Source organism: Aegilops tauschii, chromosome 3, assembly GCF_002575655.3.
Source record: "Aegilops tauschii subsp. strangulata cultivar AL8/78 chromosome 3, Aet v6.0, whole genome shotgun sequence".
NCBI lineage: Eukaryota > Viridiplantae > Streptophyta > Magnoliopsida > Poales > Poaceae > Aegilops > Aegilops tauschii.
In genome coordinates this window covers 474,444,994-474,468,171 of record NC_053037.3, presented here as the reverse complement: position 1 = coordinate 474,468,171, position 23,178 = coordinate 474,444,994, and the positions used below count along the sequence as shown (strand labels likewise).

Genomic DNA, 23,178 nt, shown 5'->3' with positions numbered 1-23,178 from the left:
GTCTTTTTGGTTCATTTAGGGTTTATGTCATGCTAAAAAATGAGGCGACGACGGCTCCCTGAGGATGGAATAAGGTTCTTCTTGCCTAGCCCGGCGTCCTGGTGATGTGTCTAGCACCGCCGAAGGGTGTGTTTGTAGGTGTTTCTCCGACAGATTTTTGCAGGATTCGGTCGGCGTTTGTCTTTGGTGGATATACTTGGATCTGGTCTTCGTTACTTTTGTATATGTGTGCCTACAGGTTGGATACTTTTGATCTACACTTCTCTTCACCGACGACTTCCCGACTGTCAATTACAACAAGGCTTACCCAACTCCGGTAAGGAAGGGATGATGATGGCCCACACCTTTGACTTGCTTCAGTACTTCTAGCCGTCGCTATGTGGTCTGTGGACCTGGATGTAGTTTTCTACTTCTAGTATTCTTTATACTACCCCCCCCCCCCCAAAAGGACCATAATATTTAGCAAACAACCACTCGGGAGGAGTGCTTATCGGACGAATTCGGTCGTCGGGGAGAAGGCCCAGCAGACGTATCGGCCCCCTCCTCCTCGATCGTTCGCCATGGGATGGCCAAGGCGAACCCCCATTTAACCATTGGCCCAGTTTACTGTTTCATTTAAGAAATGCACATGAATAAAGAAAATACATATTTTTCTTATAACAAACTGAGAAAACATAAAATATATAATTTCCATGAATATGAAAATATGAAGAAAAAAAATCTATGCTACTTTATAGCAATGTCATGCTAATTTATAAATTTACAAATAGTATGATTGAAAAAATGTGCCGCGTGGTCTTTTTTTTATGAATTCTGTCTTGGAGATGTTTCACTGTAAAAAGGCATGTTTCAAAGAACATTATTTTGTTTTTACGTAGGACCAATGCCATGTTGTATTTTTTTTGCTTTATTTGGTCATTGTGCAAAAAATTATGAAAAATGCCATGTCAGTGAAATAAAATAAAATTGCCATCCTCTTAATAATAGAACTTTCATCTTGTTAATAATGAAAATGTCATGCCAATAACAATAAAAATGTCAGACTCTCAATAATAAAACAGTCATCCTCCTAATAATAAAAATGCCATGTTCTTAATCATAAAACTGTCACCCTCTTAATAACAAAAATTCCATGTTATTAACTATTAAAATGACATGCTTTTAGTAACTAGTCAATGTGTACGTGCAATGCACGTTAATTTGAAAGTATATTAAGTGCATGCGGATATTAAGTAGGATATTATTTACGTGTTATTATGTGATTATCACTATATTTGGCATGAAATTAAATGCACGTTAAACGTGTTGAGCGCTCGACATTGAAGCAGTCTAGGTCGTTGGATTGACATGATTTAATGGCCGAAATTAATTGAATCTGCCCTTTTGGGTCTTTTTTATATTGGTATAGATAAAAATGTCATCCTCTTAATAATAAAAATGCCATGTGACAAAGTAGAAAAACAATTCCAAAATTGACAGGAAATAAGTGATCACATTTCCCGAAAGCTTGCCATGGGGGGCATTACAAAAAAGACTTAGAAATTGCCATGCTAAAAACACACATGGCAAGTTTACAAAAAAACCATCTAAAAAATAGAGATTTTTTGTTCTTCAAAAAACACATTGAAAATCTGGTTTTTCAATTTTTTTAAACAAATGAATTTAAAAGAATTTAGCTTCAAATGTATAAAAACAAGTTTTAGTACATGTTTCCACAAACCTGCTTCAGCCCAACTAGTGAAGAGTACGCAGCCTCACACCGCTTGGGTTTTTTGAAAAACAAAATTACAAACAGCGAACGCCTATAGAGAGCTGACGTGCCGTTGGCCTTGCACCTGGATACGTGGAACAGCTGGGAAGGCGTTCGCCAGGGTTGGGCTCCTTACGAACGCTCGCCAGATAACATTTGCCAAGAAAAAAAGAACCACGTTGGTAGTATCGTTCAAGTGCAACCAGCAGCAGGCTGTACCTAGAGAGATGAATATAAACCGCTCGTGCCGAAATGAAGTCAGAATTACTCTTAGGCCTTTTCAAATTAAGACTGAAGCCAACGATTGGCTGCAAGTGAGCGTCTAGAATAGTGCTGCAAATGCATCTGTCCTCTGATCTTAATAGCGCCAACCATATACAGTACCATGTAGAACGAACTTGGAGCAATCTCGCTGCAGGCCCGCAACCAGCCAATCGCACCGCATCAACAGGATATTGAAAGGAAGTGAATTCGTGATGGTGTTGGGTAAGTTACTCACATTCTCCCTCTCCCTCTTTTTTAGGAAGAGCTACATCCCATCGATGATGATGATGACATAGACAATCATCGTATGCCCCGCTATATTCGTGCCTCTCTTTTTGACGAGGTTGCTTGTCCCTCTAGATCCTACTCGTTGTGCCTCTCGTCACAACATGTCAACATGTGTTGGTCGGTTTTTTCCTTCAAAAACATGGGTTGGTCTGACGAGGGGTAGATACTCCAGCACACCACGGAATTCGAAACACCACCACCAGGCAAAAATACTAACTCTAGGTATGAGAGACAACACATAGTATAGTGCCCTCGCAAAATAAATAAATAAATCAAAGTATAGTGCATAGGTGGTAATAATAGTTGGAAAACGAGTGTTTTTTTAAGAAACTCTCCGTATTATTTTATTTTTTAAGAAAAGGAGGATGACCCCCGGCCTGGGCGATGCATACGGCCACTTTATTGATTATTCTCGAGGACCGTATAAAGTGTTACAACAATGTGTCTGAAACCACCATCTTGACAACATATGTCGCTACTCCTATTCAAAATGATGAGGGGGTGCTAGCTGGGCCACTACCCAAACCACTCACCTAAGCCTAACATCAAAAGCCGGAAGCCGAAACTCATTCGGAAGCCCCAGCCGAGCCACATACCGGGTCTGGGGCACAATCCGGTCAGACGCACTCGTGTGTCGTCGCCGCCATCTTCCACAGGTCCGTCTTCAGATCATATTGAGGCTTCTCCCTTGTCTGGCCACTCTGCCATCGACGTCCCCATGACGCCAGACAGCTTCCTCCTCCTGCACGAGTCCATCTCCGCGCATCAGACGCCGAGTCTCCACAGCACCATGCCGCCGAGATCCGCCACCATCAATGTGAAAGATGAAGCACCGCTCCACCAAAGTCGCTGTCCTCTAGTCCCTCGAGCCCGTGTGCACCTCCAAGAATGACGCCCCCAGGGGGGAAACAACACCAGAGAGCCGCCGTCATCCGATCTACTGATCTAGGGTTTCCCCCAAAGGTAGCAGAGAGTGGCCTTGAACTTCTCCACGACGATGCCTTCAGGAAGGGAACGATGCAGACAGCGTCGCCATCGCCGGCCTTGGCAATAACCAATAGCAGGTTTTCACCCAGATCTGATCGAAGACCTCCATCTCTCATACACGGGTCGCCGTCCGAGAAAGCCGCCGACGAGCAGACGCCGGATCTAAGTCCCGCCACTGCCGCGCGCAGACCGGCCGATCACGTGGTTGCAGCCACGCCGCTGCAATCCACCTCGATGCGGAGCCCACGAGGACCTGCGCCGCCACCCCGCGACGCCCGCTACCGCCAGGGACCAAATCCGCGCGGATCTAGCCGGAGGCGTGCCGGCCCGCTGTTGGGAATCGTAGCATAATTTAAAATTTTCCTACGCTCACCAAGATGCTTCTATGGAGTCTGCTAGCAACGAGGGGAAATGAGTGGATCTACATACCCTTGTAGATCGCGAGCGGAAGCGTTCCAATGAACGTGGATGAAGGAGTCGTACTCGCCGTGATCCAAATCACCGATGACCGAGTGCCGAACGGACGGCACCTCCGCGTTCAACACACGTACGGTGCAGCGACGTCTCCTCCTTCTTGATCCAGCAAGGGGGGAGGAGAGGTTGATGGAGATCCAACAGCACGACGGCGTGGTGGTGGATGTAGCGGGTCTCCGGCAGGGCTTCGCCAAGCTTCTGCGAGAGAGAGAGAGAGGTGTTGCAGGGGAGGAGGGAGGCGCCCAAGGCTTAGCTGTTGCTGCCCTCCCTTCCCCCCACTATATATAGGGCCAAGGGAGAGGGGGGGCGCAGCCTTGCCCCTTCCTCCAAGGAAGGGTGCGGCCAGGGGGGAGTCCTCCCCCCCCCCCCCAAGGAACCTCGGAGGTGCCTTCCCCCTTTAGGACTCTCCCTTCTTTCTTATCTCTTGCGCATGGGCCTCTTGGGGCTGGTGCCCTTGGCCCATATAGGCCAAGGCGCACCCCTTACAACCCATGTGGCCCCCCGGGGCTGGTGGACCCCCTTGGTGGACCCCCGGACCCCTTTCGGCACTCCCGGTACAATACCGATAAAGCGCGAAACTTTTCCGGCGACCAAAATAAGACTTCCCATATATAAATCTTTACCTCCGGACCATTCCGGAACCTCTCGTGACGTCCGGGATCTCATCCGGGACTCCGAACAACTTTCGGGTTTCCGCATACATATATCTCTACAACCCTAGCGTCACCGGACCTTAAGTGTGTAGACCCTACGGGTTCGGGAGACATGCAGACATGACCGAGACGCCTCTCCGGTCAATAACCAACAGCGGGATCTGGATACCCATGTTGGCTCCCACATGTTCCACGATGATATCATCGGATGAACCACGGTGTCGAGGATTCAATCAATCCGTATGCAATTCCCTTTGTCAATCGATATGTTACTTGCCCGAGATTCGATCGTCGGTATCCCAATACCTTGTTCAATCTCGTTACCGGCAAGTCTCTTTACTCGTACCGCAATGCATGATCCCGTGACTAACGCCTTAGTCACATTGAGCTCATTATGATGATGCATTACCGAGTGGGCCCAGAGATACCTCTCCGTTTATACGGAGTGACAAATCCTAGTCTCGATCCGTGCCAACCCAACAGACACTTTCGGAGATACCCGTAATGCACCTTTATAGTCACCCAGTTACGTTGTGACGTTTGGCACACCCAAAGCACTCCTACGGTATCCGGGAGTTGCACGATCTCATGGTCTAAGGAAAAGATACTTGACATTGGAAAAGCTCTAGCAAACGAAACTACACGATCTTTTATGCTATGCTTAGGATTGGGTCTTGTCCATCACATCATTCTCCTAATGATGTGATCCCGTTATCAATGACATCCAATGTCCATAGTCAGGAAACCATGACTATCTGTTGATCAACGAGCTAGTCAACTAGAGGCTTACTAGGGACAGGTTGTGGTCTATGTATTCACACATGTATTACGATTTCCGGACAATACAATTATAGCATGAATAATAGACAATTACCATGAACAAAGAAATATAATAATAACCATTTATTATTGCCTCTAGGGCATATTTCCAACAGTCTCCCACTTGCACTAGAGTCAATAATCTAGTTCACATCATCATGTGATTAACACTCACTGGTCACATCACCATGTGACCAACATCTAAAGAGTTTACTAGAGTCAACAATCTAGTTCACATCACTATGTGATTATCACTCAATGTGTTCTGGTTTGGTCATGTTATGCTTGTGAGAGAGGTTATTAGTCAATGGGTCTGAACCTTTCAGAACCGTGTGCTTTACGAATATCTATGTCATCTTGTGGATGCTACCACGCGCTATTTGGAGCCATTTCAAATAATTGCTCTACTATACGAATCCGGTTTACTACTCAGAGTCATCCGGATTAGTGTCAAAGTTCGCATCGACGTAACCCTTTACGACGAACTCCTTTCCACCTCCATAATCGAGAAAATTCCTTAATCCACTAGGTACTAAGGATAAGTTCGACCGCTGTCATGAGATCCTTTCCCGGATCACCATTGTACCCTCTTGACCAACTCATGGCAAGGCACACTACATGTGCGGTACACAGCATAGCATACTATAGAGCCTATGTCTAAAGCATAGGGGACGACCTTCGTCCTTTCTCTATCTTCTGCTGTGGTCAGGTCTTGAGTCTCACTCAATACTCATACCTTGTAACACAGCCAAGAACTCCTTTGCTGATCTATTTTTGAACTCTTTCAAAATCATGTCAAGGTGTGCTGTCTTTTGAAAGTATCATCAGGCGTCTTGATCTATCTCTATGGATCTTGATGCCCAATATGTAAGTAGCTTTATCCAGGTCTTCCTTTGAAAAACTCCTTTCAAACAACCCTTTATGCTTTCCAGAAATTTTACATCATTTCGGATCAATAATATGGCATTCACATATACTTATCAGAAATGTTGTAGCGCTCCCACTCACTTTATTGTAAATACAAGTTTCTAACAAACTTTGTATAAACCCAAAAACTTTGATCACCCCATCAAAGCGTATATTCTGACTCCGAGATGCTTGCTCTAATCCATGGAAGGATCGCTGGAGCTAGCATACCTTTTAGCATCCTTAGGATCGACAAAACCTTTCTGATTGTATCACATACAACCTTTCCTTACGAAAACTGGTAAGGAAACTTGTTTTGACATCCATCTGCCAGATTTCATAAATGTAGCTAATGCTAACATGATTCCGACGGACCTAAGCATCGCTACGGATGAGAAAAACTCATCGTAGTCAACTCCTTGAACTTGTGAAAATACTCTTTGCCACAAGTCGAGCTTCATAGAAGGTAACATTACCGTCCATGTCCGTCTTCTTCTTAAAGATCCATTTATCTCAATGGCTTGCCGATCATCGGGCAAGTTCACCAAAGTCCATGCTTTGTTCTGATACATGGATTCTATCTTGGATTTCATGGCCTCGAGCCATTCGTCGGAATATGGGCCCACCACCGCTTCTCCATAGCTTGTAGGTTCATTGTTGTCTAGCAACATGACTTCCAAGACAGGATCACGCATTACTCTGAAGTAGTGCGCATCCTCGTCGTCCTACGAGGTTTGGTAGTGACTTGATCCGAAGTTTCATGATCACTATCATAAGCTTCCACTTCAATTGGTGTAGGTGCCACAGGAACAACTTCCTGTGCCCTGCTACACACTAGTTGAAGCGACGGTTCAATAACCTTATCAAGTCTCCACCATCCTCCCACTCAATTCTTTCGAGAGAAACTTTTCCTCGAGAAAGGACTCGTTTCTAGAAGCAATTACTTTCGCTTCCAGATCTGAAATAGGAGGTATACCCAACTGTTTTTGGGTTTTCTATGAAGATGCATTTATCCGCTTTGGGTTCGAGCTTATCAGCCTGAAACTTTTTCACATAAGCATCGCAGCCCCAAACTTTTAAGAAACGACAACTTAGGTTTCTATAAACGGTGTCGTCTCAACGGAATTGCGTGGTGCCCCTTTTAAAGTGAATGCGGTTGTCTCTAATGCCTAACCCATAAATGATAGTGGTAATTTGATAAGAAACATCATGGTATGCACCATATCCAATAGGGTGCAGTTATGATGTTCGGACACACCATCACACTATGGTGTTCCAGGCGGTATTAATTGTGAAACACTTTCCACAATGTCTTAATTGTGTGCCAAACTCGTAACTCAGATACTCATCTCTATGATCATATCACAGACATTTTATCCTCTTGTCACGACGATCTTCAACTTCACTCTGAAATTACTTGAACCTTTCAATAATTCAGACTTGTGTTTCATCAAGTAAATATTCTCAGCATCTACTCAAATCATCTGTGAAGTAAGAACATAACGATATCCACTGCATGCCTCAGCACTCATTGGACTGCGTACATCAAAATGTATTACTTCCAATAAGTTGCTCTCTTGTTCCATCTTACTGAAAACGAGGACTTTCAGTCATCTTGCCCATGTGGTATGATTTGCATGTCTCAAGTGATTCATAATCAAGTGAGTCTAAACGATCCATCTGTATGGAGTTTCTTCATGCATATATACCAATAGACATGGTTCGCATGTCTCAATCTTTTCAAAATGAGTGAGTCCAAAGATCCATCCACATGGAGCTTCTTCATGCATTCTATACCAATATGACTCAAGTGGCAGTGCCACAAGTATGTGGTACTATCATTACTATCTTATATCTTTTTGGCATGAACATGTGTATCACTACGATCGAGATTCATTTTAGGTGCAAGACCATTGAAGGTATTATTCAAATAAACAGAGTAACCATTATTCTCCTTAAATGAATAACCGTTTTGCGATAAACAGAATCCAATCATGTTCAACGCAAACACCAAATCTCGATAGTAGAGGGAGCATGCGATGCTTGATCACATCAACCTTGGAAACACTTCCAACGCACATCGTCATCTCACCTTTAGCTAGTCTCCGTTTATTCCGCAGCTTTTATTTCGAGTTACTAACACTTAGCAGCCGAACCGGTATCTAATACCCTGGTGCTGCTAGGAGTACTAGTAAAGTACACATTCATACAATGTATATCCAATATACTTCTGTCGACCCTGCCTGCCTTCTCATCTACCAAGTATCTAGGGTAGTTCCGCTTCAGTGACCGTTCCCCTCATTACAGAAGCACTTAGTCTCGGGTTTGGGTTCAACGTTGGGATTCTTCACTAGAGCAGCAAACGACTTGCTGTTTCATGAAGTATCCCTTTTGCCCTTGCCCTTCTTAAACTAGTGGTTTTACTAACCATCAACAATTGATGCTCCTTCTTGATTTCTACTCTCGCGGTGTCAAACATCGCGAATAGCTCAAGGATCATCATAACTATCCTTGATATGTTATAGTTCATCACGAAGCTCTACTAGCTTGGTGGCAGTGACTATGGAGAACTATCACTATCTCATCTGGGAGATTAACTCCCACTCGATTCAAGCGATTGTGGCACTCAGACAATCTGAGCACACGCTCAACGATTGAGCTTTTCTCCCTTAGTTTGCAGGCTTAAGAAACTTGTCAGAGGTCTCATACCTCTTGACGTGGGCACTAGTCTGAAATCCCAATTTCAGTCTTCGGAACATCTCACATGTTCTGCGACGTTTCAAAAACGTCTTGGGTGCCACAATTCTAAACCGCACTGAACTATCACGTAGTTATCAAAACGTGTATGTCAGATGTTTCGTAACATCTACAGACGACGCTGAGGTTCAGCACACCGAGCGGTGCATTAAGGACATAAGCCTTCTGTGTAGTAATGAGGACAATCCTCAGTTTACGGACCCAGTCCGCATAATTGCTACTACCAACTTTCAACTAAATTTTCTCTAGGAACATATCTAAACCAGTAGAACTAAAGCGCAAGCTATGACATAATTTGCAAATACCTTTTTGACTATGTTCATGATAATGAAGTTCATCTGATTATGAACTCCCACTCAGATAGACATCCCTCTAGTCATCTAAGTGAAACATGATCCGAGTTCAACTAGGCCGTGTCCGATCATCACGTGAGACGGACTAGTCAAGATCGGTGAACATCTCCATGTTGATCGTATCTTCTATACGACTCATGCTCGACCTTTCGGTCCTCCGTGTTCCGAGGCCATGTCTGTACATGCTAGGCTCGTCAAGTCAACCTAAGTGTATTGCGTGTGTTCCGAGGCCATGTCTGTACATGCTAGGCTCGTCAACACCCGTTGTATTCGAACGTAAGAATCTATCACACCCGATCATCACGTGGTGCTTCGAAACGACGAACCTTCGCAACGGTGCACAGTTAGGGTGAACACTTTCTTGAAATTATTATAAGGGATCATCCTACTTGCTACCGTCGTTCTAAGCAAATAAGATGCAGAAACATGATAAACATCACATGCAATCAAATAGTGACATGATATGGCCAATATCATCATGCTCCTTTGATCTCCATCTTCGGGGCACCATGATCATCTTTCTCACCGGCATGACACCATGATCTCCATCATCATGATCTCCATCATTGTGTCTTCATGAAGTCGTCACGCCAACGATTACTTCTACTTCTATGGCCAACTCGTTTAGCAACAAAGTAAAGTAATTTACATGGCGTTATTCAATGACTCGCAGGTCATGCAAAATAATAAAGACAACTCCTATGGCTCCTGCCGGTTGTCATACTCATCGACATGCAAGTCGTGATTCCTATTACAAGAATATGATCAATCTCATACATCACATATATCATTCATCACATCTTCTGGCCATATCATATCACATAGCACTTGCTACAAAAACAAGTTAGACGTCCTCTAATTGTTGTTGCAAGTTTTTACGTGGTTTGTAGGTTTCTAGCAAGAACGTTTCTTACCTACGTATGACCACAACGTGATTTGCCAATTTCTATTTACCCTTCATAAGGACCCTTTTCATCGAATCCGTTCCGACTAAAGTAGGAGAGACAGACACCCACTAGCCACCTTATGCAACTTGTGCATGTCAGTCGGTGGAACCTGTCTCACGTAAGTGTACGTGTAAGGTCGGTCCGGGCCGCTTCATCCTACAATGCCGCCGAAACAAGAAAAGACTAGTAGCGGCAAGAAGAATTGGCAAACTCAACGCCCACAACTACTTTGTGTTCTACTCGTGCATAGTAACTACGCATAGACCTAGCTCATGATGCCACTGTTGGGAATCGTAGCATAATTTAAAATTTTCCTACGCTCACCAAGATGCTTCTATGGAGTCTACTAGCAACGAGGGGAAAGGAGTGGATCTACATACCCTTGTAGATCGCGAGCGGAAGCGTTCCAATGAACGTGGATGACGGAGTCGTACTCGCCGTGATCCAAATCACCGATGACCGAGTGCCGAACGGACGGCACCTCCGCGTTCAACACACGTACGGTGCAGCGACGTCTCCTCCTTCTTGATCCAGCAAGGGGGGAGGAGAGGTTGATCGAGATCTAACAGCACGACGGCGTGGTGGTGGATGTAGCGGGTCTCCGGCAGGGCTTCGCCAAGCTTCTGCGAGAGAGAGAGAGAGGTGTTGCAGGGGAGGAGGGAGGCGCCCAAGGCTTAGCTGTTGCTGCCCTCCCTTCCCCCCACTATATATAGGGCCAAGGGAGGGGGGGCGCAGCCTTGCCCCTTCCTCCAAGGAAGGGTGCGGCCAGGGGGGAGTCCTTCCCCCCCAAGGCACCTCGGAGGTGCCTTCCCCCTTTAGGACTCTCCCTTCTTTCTTATCTCTTGCGCATGGGCCTCTTGGGGCTGGTGCCCTTGGCCCATATAGGCCAAGGCGCACCCCTTACAGCCCATGTGGCCCCCCGGGGCTGGTGGACCCCCTTGGTGGACCCCCGGACCCCTTTCGGCACTCCCGGTACAATACCGATAAAGCGCGAAACTTTTCCGGCGACCAAAATAAGACTTCCCATATATAAATCTTTACCTCCGGACCATTCCGGAACCTCTCGTGACGTCCGGGATCTCATCCGGGACTCCGAACAACTTTCGGGTTTCCGCATACATATATCTCTACAACCCTAGCGTCACCGGACCTTAAGTGTGTAGACCCTACGGGTTCGGGAGACATGCAGACATGACCGAGACGCCTCTCGGTCAATAACCAACAGCGGGATCTGGATACCCATGTTGGCTCCCACATGTTCCACGATGATATCATCGGATGAACCACGGTGTCGAGGATTCAATCAATCCGTATGCAATTCCCTTTATCAATCGGTATGTTATTTGCCCGAGATTCGATCGTCGGTATCCCAATACCTTGTTCAATCTCGTTACCGGCAAGTCTCTTTACTCGTACCGCAATGCATGATCCCGTGACTAACGCCTTAGTCACATTGAGCTCATTATGATGATGCATTACCGAGTGGGCCCAGAGATACCTCTCCGTTTACACGGAGTGACAAATCCCAGTCTCGATCCGTGCCAACCCAACAGACACTTTCGGAGATACCCGTAATGCACCTTTATAGTCACCCAGTTACGTTGTGACGTTTGGCACACCCAAAGCACTCCTACGGTATCCGGGAGTTGCACGATCTCATGGTCTAAGGAAAAGATACTTGACATTGGAAAAGCTCTAGCAAACGAAACTACACGATCTTTTATGCTATGCTTAGGATTGGGTCTTGTCCATCACATCATTCTTCTAATGATGTGATCCCGTTATCAATGACATCCAATGTCCATAGTCAGGAAACCATGACTATCTGTTGATCAACGAGCTAGTCAACTAGAGGCTTACTAGGGACAGGTTGTGGTCTATGTATTCACACATGTATTACGATTTCCGGACAATACAATTATAGCATGAATAATAGACAATTACCATGAACAAAGAAATATAATAATAACCATTTATTATTGCCTCTAGGGCATATTTCCAACACCCGCCACCGCCCGATCTGACCCGCCGCAGCCGCCGCGCCGCGGCCGCCCACCAGGTCGCCGCCAAGGCAGGACCCCGACGGAGCGCCGCCGCGCGGCTAGCCCCCGCCATAGGCTAGCGCCCCCGCTCGGGAAGCCGTCCCGCACCGGCCATTACCATGGGCGGAGGGGAAAGGAAGGCCCCGCCGCCGCCCTGGCCGGCCGGGCTTCGCCCGGCAGCCCCACCGGGCGGCGGCGAGGGAGGTGGGCAGAGGAGGGAGGAGAGAGGCGGCGACCGGGATGGGTTCCCCTCGGGGCGCCCACGGGAGCGCCGCGAGAGGTTAGGGGGAGGTGGGCCCTCCGTATTATCTTTTGGCCTTTGTAATACTATAATTTAGAGACAAGTTAATTTTTTCGTCACTCAACTCTTTCAAAATTCTAAATTTGACCCTCAGCTTCAAAATCAACCATCCTACACCCTTAACTCTTCAACCTGGAAAAATTTAGTCCTCCATCTCAGGCGAGCTGGTATCACTGCCGACTCAACGCGATTTTGACTGGTCTTTGTTGATGTGGTAAAAATTCTCTTTTACTCATCCTATCTCTTCCTGTCCTTAGCACAATCCTTAGGCAATGGTGAGATATGTGGTGTCCTCGAAAACAATTTGATCCATATAAGAAACATAACCAACTTGTTCTTAGCACAGTTAAGGACTAGAGCGCTTGCTGCACATTTTTTTTATTGAAATCTACATTCTTGCACTTGCTCTCTTGATCAAATAAATTACCAAACAAATTAATTACCAAACATTCTTTACAGCTTTTACAATGAAACCTTACCAATTTTCATTGACCAATTTCTTCTGTTCCCCGTTTGCTTCGACACTCTGACTTATCAAATAGTACACTTGTGGGTTATCACTTCTCAATTGTGTCGAATAGTCCACATCTACCATGGAGGCAGCAATTTGACAGCCCTGACCGAGGTGAAGAGAAGAGAAGGTCCATTTCTATCGGGAACCGGAGCCCGTCACTAGCAACAATGAGCTGAGAGAATAGGTGGCGGCGTCTATGCGGTAGAGGTACCTCAGTCAACCTTTGGGTCACACAAGGGCATCTAGAGGAGGGAAATATTCAGTATAGGGTGCAAAGATTAGTTGCTAAGTACGTGCACACAGTACAATCAATTATGGTTGATTTGCTCCTAGACACTGTATTTCCACATTCCTAAATCCATTTTTAAGGATGGTTGAACCATATTTCTTTGCATAATTGATGCACATTTTCATAAGGCACGAGTTCTATCTCATGAGGACCTATTTCACCCATTTTAAGCAAAATAAAACAAAGGGAGCACTTCCACTACAAATGGACTGTATCCATATGTGTATAACAATATTAGGTTGGGCATGGATCTATTGTATGCAATGATAAAAGCCAATATGGTGTATGCATGTTCAGGAAAAAGAGGTTCGAGCCAAGTTGGTAGCCTATAATCAGTTGGATGAGCACACACGACTTATTCGACCCTCCCGTTGCCATATTGGGTGGGTGGGTTCCAACCCTCTTCTCCATGACAAACAATCGCCACTGCTTTCTTTCTCTCAATTTTGGCCTCACCGAACTACCTAACTACCACATTAGTTTTTAGTGTGAGAAATGTCTAGGTTATTTTATCGTTTGATTGGAATTTGAAAAGACAAACCATGCCTAAAGTCGATGTGCTATAACTTGGGAGTCAATTGAGCCTAAAATAATACAAGAGAGAAGATGAACCAAGATGTACTTTGAGATGAATAGGCTCACCAAACTACTCAATTATCACATTAGTTTTTTCTCGAGGAATATCTAGCATATTTTATGGTTTTTCTGGAATTTGAAAAGACAAATCATGGCTAAAGTCGAGGTACTATAGTCTGGGAGTCAAGTTAGCCAAAAAATAACATGGGAGAGAAAATGAATCAATATGGACCTTTTACTATTTTTTTGAGAGGTAAATGGATTGTATTAATCAAGGAAGATCAGTACAATCCTGATGGCAATTGGCGCCAATTTCATCAGGTCCATGGCGAAGCCACACAACAATACGTGGTTCAGAGATCCATAGCTGGGCTAGAGCGGACCTTTTTTTAGATGACTGATCCCTATCACTCTTTATTGTAAAAATGACTCCTGATACAATATCCACATTAAGCCACGTTACCCTAATAAACAACCGTTGGATTATGTTGAGGATTAATCAAGTCAAATAGAATTTGGCAGTATGGGCTTACGAAAAGTCATGCTTTGTATAAAAAGACACATCTCTTGCCGAAAGGATATCTCCTTGTGGAAAAGCATGTCCTTGTTGAAAAGATGTCTCTTCAAGGAAAGACATGTATGTTGGTGAAACTATGTTTTTTTTATGGAAGGACATGTTACTTGGTGAAATGATGTCTCTTCATGAAAAAGTATATTTGAAAATCCCGCAAAAACAAGTATATTTGAAAATAAATAAGAACACAATTATTTTTAAATTAACATGTTACAAAATTCAGCCACGTTAACAATACGAGGAACTAATATATGTAAAATTAATACTCGTATTTCAATTAGTTAGCATCCTAAGAATATTTGAGATTTACAACTCTATGCTTAAAGGACACTTTTTTTTATTTAAGCTCAAAAAATACTATCTAATAATACCCGCAGAAAAGCGCAGACATTACACTAGCTTTCCCTATTTGTGCAACAACATACTATGCTGCAGCCGAATCCAACGGTCGAGCAGCCGCCAAGAGGTCATCGACGGCTCATGAAACGTTCTTACATGCATGGGACTTTTCTTCATCGGTGGAGGTTGACTTTTCTGCAGAATGCAGATTCCAGTTCGACACTCCAGTACGGAGACAACACAAGCCTCTACTCGCTTTTCCATTTCCACCTGCGAGCCGCGGGTTATATATGGCCGGCCAATCAATCCCTCCACAAGCGTGGGCTCCTCGTCCAGGAACAAGAGATGGGAGATGTGCTGAGAGCTCACGACGTCGCAGCCACCGCCGACGACGACGAGGCTGGCGTTTGGCCCGGCGAGCTCGACGAGCAGCTCATACGGGAGCTCCTCAGCGATGACAGCCTCCTCGGCTCCATGGCCCCGCCCGACGACGGCTCGGAGCGCCACCGCTCGTGCGACACGGGAGGCGCCCCAGCCGCCGCGCCGTGCAACAGCGGCGGCAGAACCGCTGCCGAGCACGAGCCGTTGCCGCCGGTTTCGGCGTCGAGCATGGCGCTGTGCTCGTCGTACTCCGGCCCTACGATCAGGGACATCGAGAAGGCGCTGTGGTCCCGGCCGTACACCTCCAGCCAGCGCTACGGCTCGCTGTATTTGTAGGTGCACTCGTGGGTGTCCGCGAATATTTTTGCGCTGATCGAGCGCTCCACGTTCGTTGATCAGAGGAGGCAAGTAATCTTTGTATTGTGTTTGGTTGCAAAAAAGCCGCAGGTACGGAGCGCTGGGCACAGCGCCGGAGAGCAAGCACACGACCAAGGTGAGGGGCTGCGGCGGCGGCAAGACGCCGATGGACGGGTACAGGTGGAGGAAGTACGGGCAGAAGTTCATCAAGAACAACCCCCATCCCAGGTGCAGTTGATCGATACATCTAGCTATCTTCCTGCCTACTTCAACTTCTGAATTAGTGTACTTTGATCGCTGTTGGATGCTTGCTCTTCATGAATGCATGCATGCATAGTTGGATCATGCATGCACCGGCTGAGTTTAAGTTCAATGAATTTCCCCCATATGGATTGATATTTTTTTTAATAAGAAGGAGGCCATCCCTCAAATTTCTAGTATTAAAGAAGCCATCTGGTTCGAGCCCTAATACAAACTACTAGCATTTATCATACAGTAAGCTTGAACCACGACGGATTACAAGCAAGCTAAAGTAAAAAAGAGAACATCCAACAGCATGGAGTGCCACAAATGAACACACCCACAGCTCAAACACCACAGACTACAGACTAAGTTTAAACTTCGAACAACAATGAAACAAGAATATCAACAAGATCACGGTTAAAGCAGAGAGAAAGCTCGAAGGGAGATGAAAACTGGCGGGGAAAAGTTTCACAGGTGGAATTAATCCAACAGCAGAGCACCCGGCCTGTTATCGTAACCACCAGTCCGCAAAACACCATGTCTCCATCCCTACGACGAACGATACACTTTTCGATAAGTCTTGCCCCCATATGAATGGATATGCATGTATCTAACCGATTAGACGTGTGCGGTGGGCTCTTCCCCTTTCCCTCTTCCTGTATCCCTAAATATGCTAAACTGATGTATAGTATTTTCGTCATGTCAAAGTAATGAAAAGAGGAAAGCCCGGTTAAAGAAAAAAACAAGATGTTGGACGTTTGATCAAATCAGCCTGGCAGTGGCACACACTGGTGGGTCCCATTCGTCGGAGACTCGGAGCACCATGAAGAGCTATAGAGCCACGGTAGATAGCAGCTGGAGAGGCGGAGAGCAAAGTCGCTGCGGTGACAGTCCATGTGTCCGGGGCCGGCCAAGCCGCGGGGTTGTCGGCCATGCCGTCGCGTGTGCTACTCCAGTCCAGGTCCAGTTTACGTACTGTACGAGCTAGCTACTACGAGACTGAACTGCAAGTTTGCAACCCAAATATCCAATCAAAACCAACTGTCAACCTACAGCAAGCCCTTAATTAAACCTGCCGCGTCTTAAATTAAGCAACAGTTAACTAACAAGATACCGGGATCCAGGCCAATAGCAACCGACGAGGACAGCTTAGCTAGCATCCGTCAATGATTCGTCAATCATCGATCATCGATCACACTATGGCAGTGGCACCCACCTGATAGAGCATTCAATCAATCTAATAAACGAACTGGCCACTTGATTAATTGCCTCTGTGATGGCGAGCTCAACATTTCGGTTGAGGAGCGGCGAAACCTTTAATTTCGCAACAGCGACCTCCACGTACTGCCGATTCCCGCGAAAGTTCGTCTCTCGTCGGACGACACATCCACGAACTCGAGGTGAGTCGGTCTCACTGTGTGGAGACGCACGACGTGTAGGATAATGAGAGGTGTCGCTACGCTGCATGTGGCATCCAGATTCAGAAAAATGGGCTGGTTTTGGACATGCTGCCTTATCGACCACCTCCCCTTCCCATCCATTAACTCTTGCGGCGACAAGGAAGGCGACGGTGTTGACATCGAGGCTTCTATGGCAATGATGACGGGGAGCGATGTTGGAAACGTGGTATTGGTTGAGATAGTCGGCTCTTCTTTGATGTGTTCGTGGGATTGCCTCGGCCTGTTTGTTGCTGGGAAGTCGGAGCTGCGGTGGTAGAGTCTTGGTGGCGGATGATGACGGGAGTAGGTGATCCATTCGGTGGTATTCCACGGCGTCAACCTTACCTAGTTTTCCGTCAGAGTCGGATCTGCATTGTCTTCTCGTAGGAGGCTGAGTTTTCGCATGGATCTACGATATGGGTTGGGTCAACGACGTCTATGGCGAAATGGAAGCCATTTCCTCAGGGTTTAGGATGACGATGACGCCTTGTAGGAGATAAGTGATGACGATAACGCATGAGTGCTGCTCGACGTGACCCTCTTTGAAAAGGTGTGTGGGGTATCCTGTGTGCCTTGCAGGAATTTGAGTTGGTATTCTCTTCGGTTTTCAACAAATTAGTTGGTCAACTCTCTTCTATTTATAATTAATAAATGAGATAATAAATTGATCTTCGTTAAAAAAGACAAGCATAAAAACACTCTTGCGGCGACAATATACATAGATTTTTCAAGAGTAATGCTATACTCACGTAAACTTACGTGAGGTTTTTAGGTAATGGTTGATGTGGAGGAAGTTAATTGGATGAAGATTAGTGGCTGGAGCCCACCCCACTTGAAATCAGGGGGGAGAGGATTATAGTTAGGAAGATTACGTTACGTTACTTTACATAGGCTGTTCGTAGATGGAGCATTATCGATTTTTCAAGGGCGCTTTTTTAGCAACGATTGACCATGCACGTACGTGTCATTGACCTCTCGTTTCCGCACGCATGCAGGAGCTACTACAAGTGCACCAGCGCACGGTGCAGCGCCAAGAAGCACGTCGAGAAGTCCACCGACGACCCGGAGATGCTCATCGTCACCTACGAGGGGTCGCACCTCCACGGCCCGCAGACGACGACACTCCCGCGCCTCCAGCCCCCGGACGCCGCCGCGGACCTACCTGGCGCGGCGGGCGACGCCGTCGCCGGTCCGGTGATCGGCTGCAGCGTACGGCCATCATATGGAACGTCGTCCGGCGACGATGCGCGACAAGAAGGCAACGAGCCGCTGCAGGGGCGTCACGAGGGACGACGCGCCCATGGCGCCGTGCAGCGTGTGACGCCGACGGACTCCTTGGCCTCTTCCCTGCCGCATTCTGCTGCTGCCGTTGATGCAACTGTGCTTTCTTCTTCTAGCCTGGACTCACCATGGTCCCTGGAAGCGCTACTCCCCGTAGAGAGGATCTGATCGAGGTGACTAGCTAGGCCACTAGGGCGAGAGCGTCTACTATGACGTTCGGCGTACCAGGGTATAATTAGGAGTATACAACGTACACAGTAGAGATCGTCAAAAGATCATATGAACGATTGTGGTAACCATGTTGGTGGTGAGTACCTGCGGAAACATGTAGTAGCTGATTGGGTTATATTATCGGTTTACCTGCTGAAACATGTATTACCTGACCTTCTTCATGGCGGCTTCCGGGGTGTGTGTGTTTTTATCGAAAACTCACTACAACAGGACCCATCATATAGCAACGCATTTTTCCGTATCTAAATGTCCATATATGCGTTGCTAGCGTCTTTACCAACGGTTTTGGATGCGTAGCCTTATCCAGTGTTGCTAGCGCATAATGCAACGGTTATACTTCCGTTGGTGAAAGGAACCGTTGCAAGAGTACAACACATAAAACCGACTTTTACAACACTCATATACGTTGGTGGTTAGTGTCGAGGAATTCAAATCTCATCTACAGGATTTCAAATCCCATTGCTTGGCCACAAAGAATTTGCAACGCTTCAGGTGTTTTACATATAAAATGTGAATAATATTTTATATATTTTCAGTAATTAAATTAATGCTCCACATAATGATGATAAGTATGTATATCAAGTCAGAAGAAAAAATATACGCACGACAGGAAGAAATCATATATTGAAACAACTGTGGGATTACAATAGTTGATATTACAGGAGGAATAACATCCAAATGTGATGCATAACCTGAATATTCTCTTGACAGCAAAACTTAAACTGAAATCATCCATCAACATCCCTACAACTTAAACTAAAACTTAACCAAGGAACATCATCCAACAGGAAAAGCATCCCTACAACTAAACTAAAACTGAGAACAGCCATCATCGTCTTCATTGTGAACCGGGAACATCATCATCATCATTGCAGTATACTTGCCACGCACCCATATAATCATCCGTATATCTTTTGAATCTACAAACAAAATAACAAAATGAACTGTTAATACACAATGCATTGACATGATGCAAATAGTGATGGGTTTCCCAGCAAATAGGAAACATTACTTCTTACAATGGGTCATTATTTTCGAAACATTGGTTGCCTGCCTAGATTACAACTATTACAAAGAAAAGTTGTGACCTGAAAGTATTCCCTTACAACTCAATATACTACCTCAGGTCACAAAACAAACATAAACAGACTCGGAGAAAAATAAACAGATGTGGTTGTGGCCTAAAAGCAAGCCACTAATAACATAGTACCTACTTAGTTGACGGATTAAAAGCATAATAGACACTGCTTGTATGGAACAGTGCAAGCGACATAATGGGAAATTCAGCAATTTACAAACCATGACAGCAAGAGTTCATGAGGGTAATTCAGCAATTTATGAATCAAAGTGGTATGAGCTCAGTGGTCACTTTAGCAATGTACAAATAAAAAAGGCAAGAGCATCTAAGAAGAACATTACTTGCATTTCCGTCTTCGCAAACAGTTAACATATGGAGATCGCAGACAGTTACCAGAACTATGACTACGAACACTGCTGTATCTTGGACAAATCTACTCGCAGCTCCAGCCGTCCGTGATGTCGCCTCCATCTCGGCAGTGCTGGAACGGATGAGTGCGGCGCCTCACATTAAATTACACAGAACAATAGGTACACAATTGGTGAGATATGAGTACATAAATAGTTGAATAAGAGCAGAAAAGAAGGCTGAAAAATTGTTAGAGCTAATCTAAGCAATAAAGGAATAAATAAATAATCACCTCAACGGAAATAGTCTTAGTTGAAGGTAAAACTCAATGATGTACTATGAATGTAGACACTGGCACATTGAAAACCACCGAATGGCATTGAGTATTTCTTTCTTCGGAAACCTGCGCACAAACAAACAGTGAGCCTCTATTTAATGAATGACTAATATGATGATTAACAGTGAGCTGCTGCCGGTGTATATGTGCGTGTGCTTGCTGCAAGCTTTAGTATATGAATGTTTGCACATGAACATGCATAAAGCTCAGGTGTGGGTTGCATCTAAGTGGGGTATTGGGATTCAGTTTTTTTTACACTATGATGTACAGCGGTAGTAGATAAGTATCTTTTTTAGATTAGTAGATAAGTACTTGGTATAGATGAATCCTTTGCATTGACTTGACCCAATTGCATATATAATAACTGCATGCTATGAGAGCAGTGGCGGAGCGTGACCAAAACACAACAGGGGGCCAAATCCATCTAAAAACACACAATATGCATGAAAAAGCTACTCATCATAGAACATGTGTAAGCGATAATTTGTAGGGATCCCATAATTATATGACTAAACAATATGTCGTTTCCATTGTTGCTATATATCTAAATCAGGAATTTATAATGCATCAAATTTTCCAGCATTTAACCGATGCAGTGAACATCTATATGAATAAATTATCATCACACCTCGCTTCTCAGTTACTCTCTCCATTCCAATCAAAAAATAGGACATACACTTTCTGTAGTAAACTAACCAAGCGATTAGCCAGGCAAGCACGAAGCACCAACCAGCAGTGTCCAAGGCGTTTGGTTTCAATCAACAAGGAGCCGCAACCCAGCAAGAGGATTAAGGTCCAGTGCGCACAAGTGCTGGTGCGTCATCCGTCTGGCGTGGTGGCTTGCCGGCGTCAGCGGCATGCAGCTCCAAGCCTCCGACCGATAAGAAGGGGATAGACAAGTCGATAAAGAGTAGGAGCCAAGGAGGTCATCAGACGAACGGACGAGTTCGCAATGGTCGGTCACTCAAATCATGTCAGCGGAGGATGGTTCACAATAGCTGTGGCCTGGTAGTGATCTAGCCCTGCAGGAGCAGTCTATCGGAGCCGTGGAGAATCGGGGATGGACGCTGTTCCTAGACTGCTACTGGGCATTATCTCCTGGGCTGTGCTAAAGTAGTGAATAAACTTTGTATAAAATTCTTTTTGTAATTTTGGAAGGGAGGTCGTGGCCCAGTTTCGCCTCCACTACCCTCCTCCAGTGTATGAGAGGACAATCACATAACCAAATGACAAAGAAAATGTGTACTGTCTTATTTATCAGTGTTCTGAATCATATCAACAGCATCAAAGCAACATCATAGAAGAAACAATGTGGATTATTAATTCACCTGCTCACTAAACACAAAGATGTACGTGCTTTCCCCAACAGGTCCACGTCCACTAGTATTTGCGCTGGACGTGAAAGCCACCATTAGCAAGCTACTACCTCCACCTGAATAACCTGACCATCAGACTCCCAAAAAGTGTGAAATTGCAACAAAAACTTTGATTAGTAACTCATCAAAACTGCAATACAGAGATCTATTAAGACTGGATCCCTCTTTAAATATTGTAACTCTTGTAATAGACTATTTAACATCTCAGGAGAAGAGAAGAACAGAGATTAGAGAAAAGGGAAGAGAGAGAGGCCAAAGCCAGGGGAGGGGATTCACTCACCGGACGAGACGACGCCATGGCCACCGGCGCCTGAGCCGACGCCCGAAGCCCTAGCCATCGGGGAAAGGTCGCGGCCGGGTGGGCTTTGGTGGCCGCTACCGCCGGATCTAGCCGCATGGAAGGGCGCCACGGTGTGAGGGGACGTCGGGCTGTGCTTCGCGATGGCGGGATTCGCCGGACATCGCCTGAATCAGCCGCCGCAGGTGGCGCAATGAGGAGTCGCATCAAGAGAGAGAGATGGGATGTGAGAGGGATAAGTGGGTGGGTGGGTGGGTGATGCGGCGGATCCGGTAGCCTCCGGAGCTGCGAGGTGGGAGGAGGGCAGGGGAGGGCCGGCGGCAAGGGGGAGAGGAGGGTGATGAGGCGGTTGGTGGCGGCGACTTGGGAGAGAGGAGGGGCATCGGGGGATCTGTTTCTCGCGCATCCCTCTCTCCTTCCCTGTTTTTTTTGGTATATGTCCCACGATAGGGTCAAACAGATGTAAATCTGCATTCTGCAACGCATACGTGCAACCTTTCATATGCGTATCTATTATGAATTTTACAACGTATAGCTAAAATGTTGTAGAATGTGCGTTGTTTTATAAGGGGTATTCTTGTAGTGACTTTCGATCTATTCATGTACAATAAACACTAGAAATAATAAAAATTACATCCAAATCCTTAGACCATCTAGCGACGACTACAAGCATTGAAGCGCTGCCGTCATCGCCTCTCCTTTGGTGGAGCCGGGCAACACCTTTTATAGACAGCCAGAAAGTCGTCGTGCCAAGGCCCCGTAGGACCAGCGCACCAGAACAGCAACCGCCAGCGATGAAGAGTGGCGTAGATCGAAAGGATTCAACCTGAAGATACACGAACGAAGACGAACGACAACCAGATCCGAGAAAAACCACCAAAGACAGATCCGCCAAAGACACACCTCCACACAGCTAGCGACGTTGCTAGACGCATGACCCGAACGGGGCTAGGCGGGGAGAACCTTATTTCATCTT

General features: G+C 45.8%; 1 protein-coding gene and 1 long non-coding RNA gene across 6 annotated transcripts; one reads left to right on the top strand and one right to left on the bottom strand.

The window, feature by feature from the left end:
* Positions 1-15,099: 15,099 nt before the first annotated feature.
* On the top strand, positions 15,100-18,924 carry LOC109733478 (uncharacterized). 3 transcript variants are annotated; one of them, XM_020292703.4, is made up of 3 exons: positions 15,100-15,550; positions 15,662-15,799; positions 18,249-18,924. In XM_020292703.4, the coding sequence occupies exons 1-3, from the start codon at positions 15,288-15,290 to the stop codon at positions 18,700-18,702; spliced, it is 855 nt and encodes a 284-aa protein (XP_020148292.1). In that variant the 5' UTR covers positions 15,100-15,287; the 3' UTR covers positions 18,703-18,924. The 3 variants fall into 3 exon arrangements, with proteins under 3 accessions (XP_020148292.1, XP_073366978.1, XP_020148290.1); XM_073510877.1 differs by having other exon boundaries at positions 15,101-15,546; XM_020292701.4 differs by having other exon boundaries at positions 15,110-15,546; positions 15,656-15,799.
* Positions 18,925-19,398: 474 nt separating this feature from the next.
* LOC120976157 (uncharacterized) lies at positions 19,399-22,731 on the bottom strand. Of its 3 annotated transcripts, none has more exons than XR_012181021.1 (5): positions 22,185-22,731; positions 21,857-21,969; positions 20,484-20,594; positions 20,185-20,346; positions 19,399-19,685 (listed from the first exon to the last, which is right to left on the bottom strand). It is a non-coding gene; the product is annotated as an uncharacterized lncRNA (long non-coding RNA). The 3 variants fall into 3 exon arrangements; XR_012181020.1 differs by having other exon boundaries at positions 20,237-20,346; positions 21,857-21,960; positions 22,185-22,728; XR_012181019.1 differs by having other exon boundaries at positions 20,237-20,346; positions 22,185-22,723.
* Positions 22,732-23,178: the final 447 nt, after the last annotated feature.

Coding starts and splice junctions, on each gene's coding strand:
- LOC109733478 (XM_020292701.4), top strand. CDS start 15,179: ATGGGAGATGTGCTGAGAGCTCACGACGTCGCAGCCACCGCCGACGAC. Junction 15,547..15,655: donor CGCTACGGCTCGCTGTATTT/GTAGGTGCACTC, acceptor GTTGCAAAAAAG/CCGCAGGTACGGAGCGCTGG. Junction 15,800..18,248: donor AAGAACAACCCCCATCCCAG/GTGCAGTTGATC, acceptor GCACGCATGCAG/GAGCTACTACAAGTGCACCA.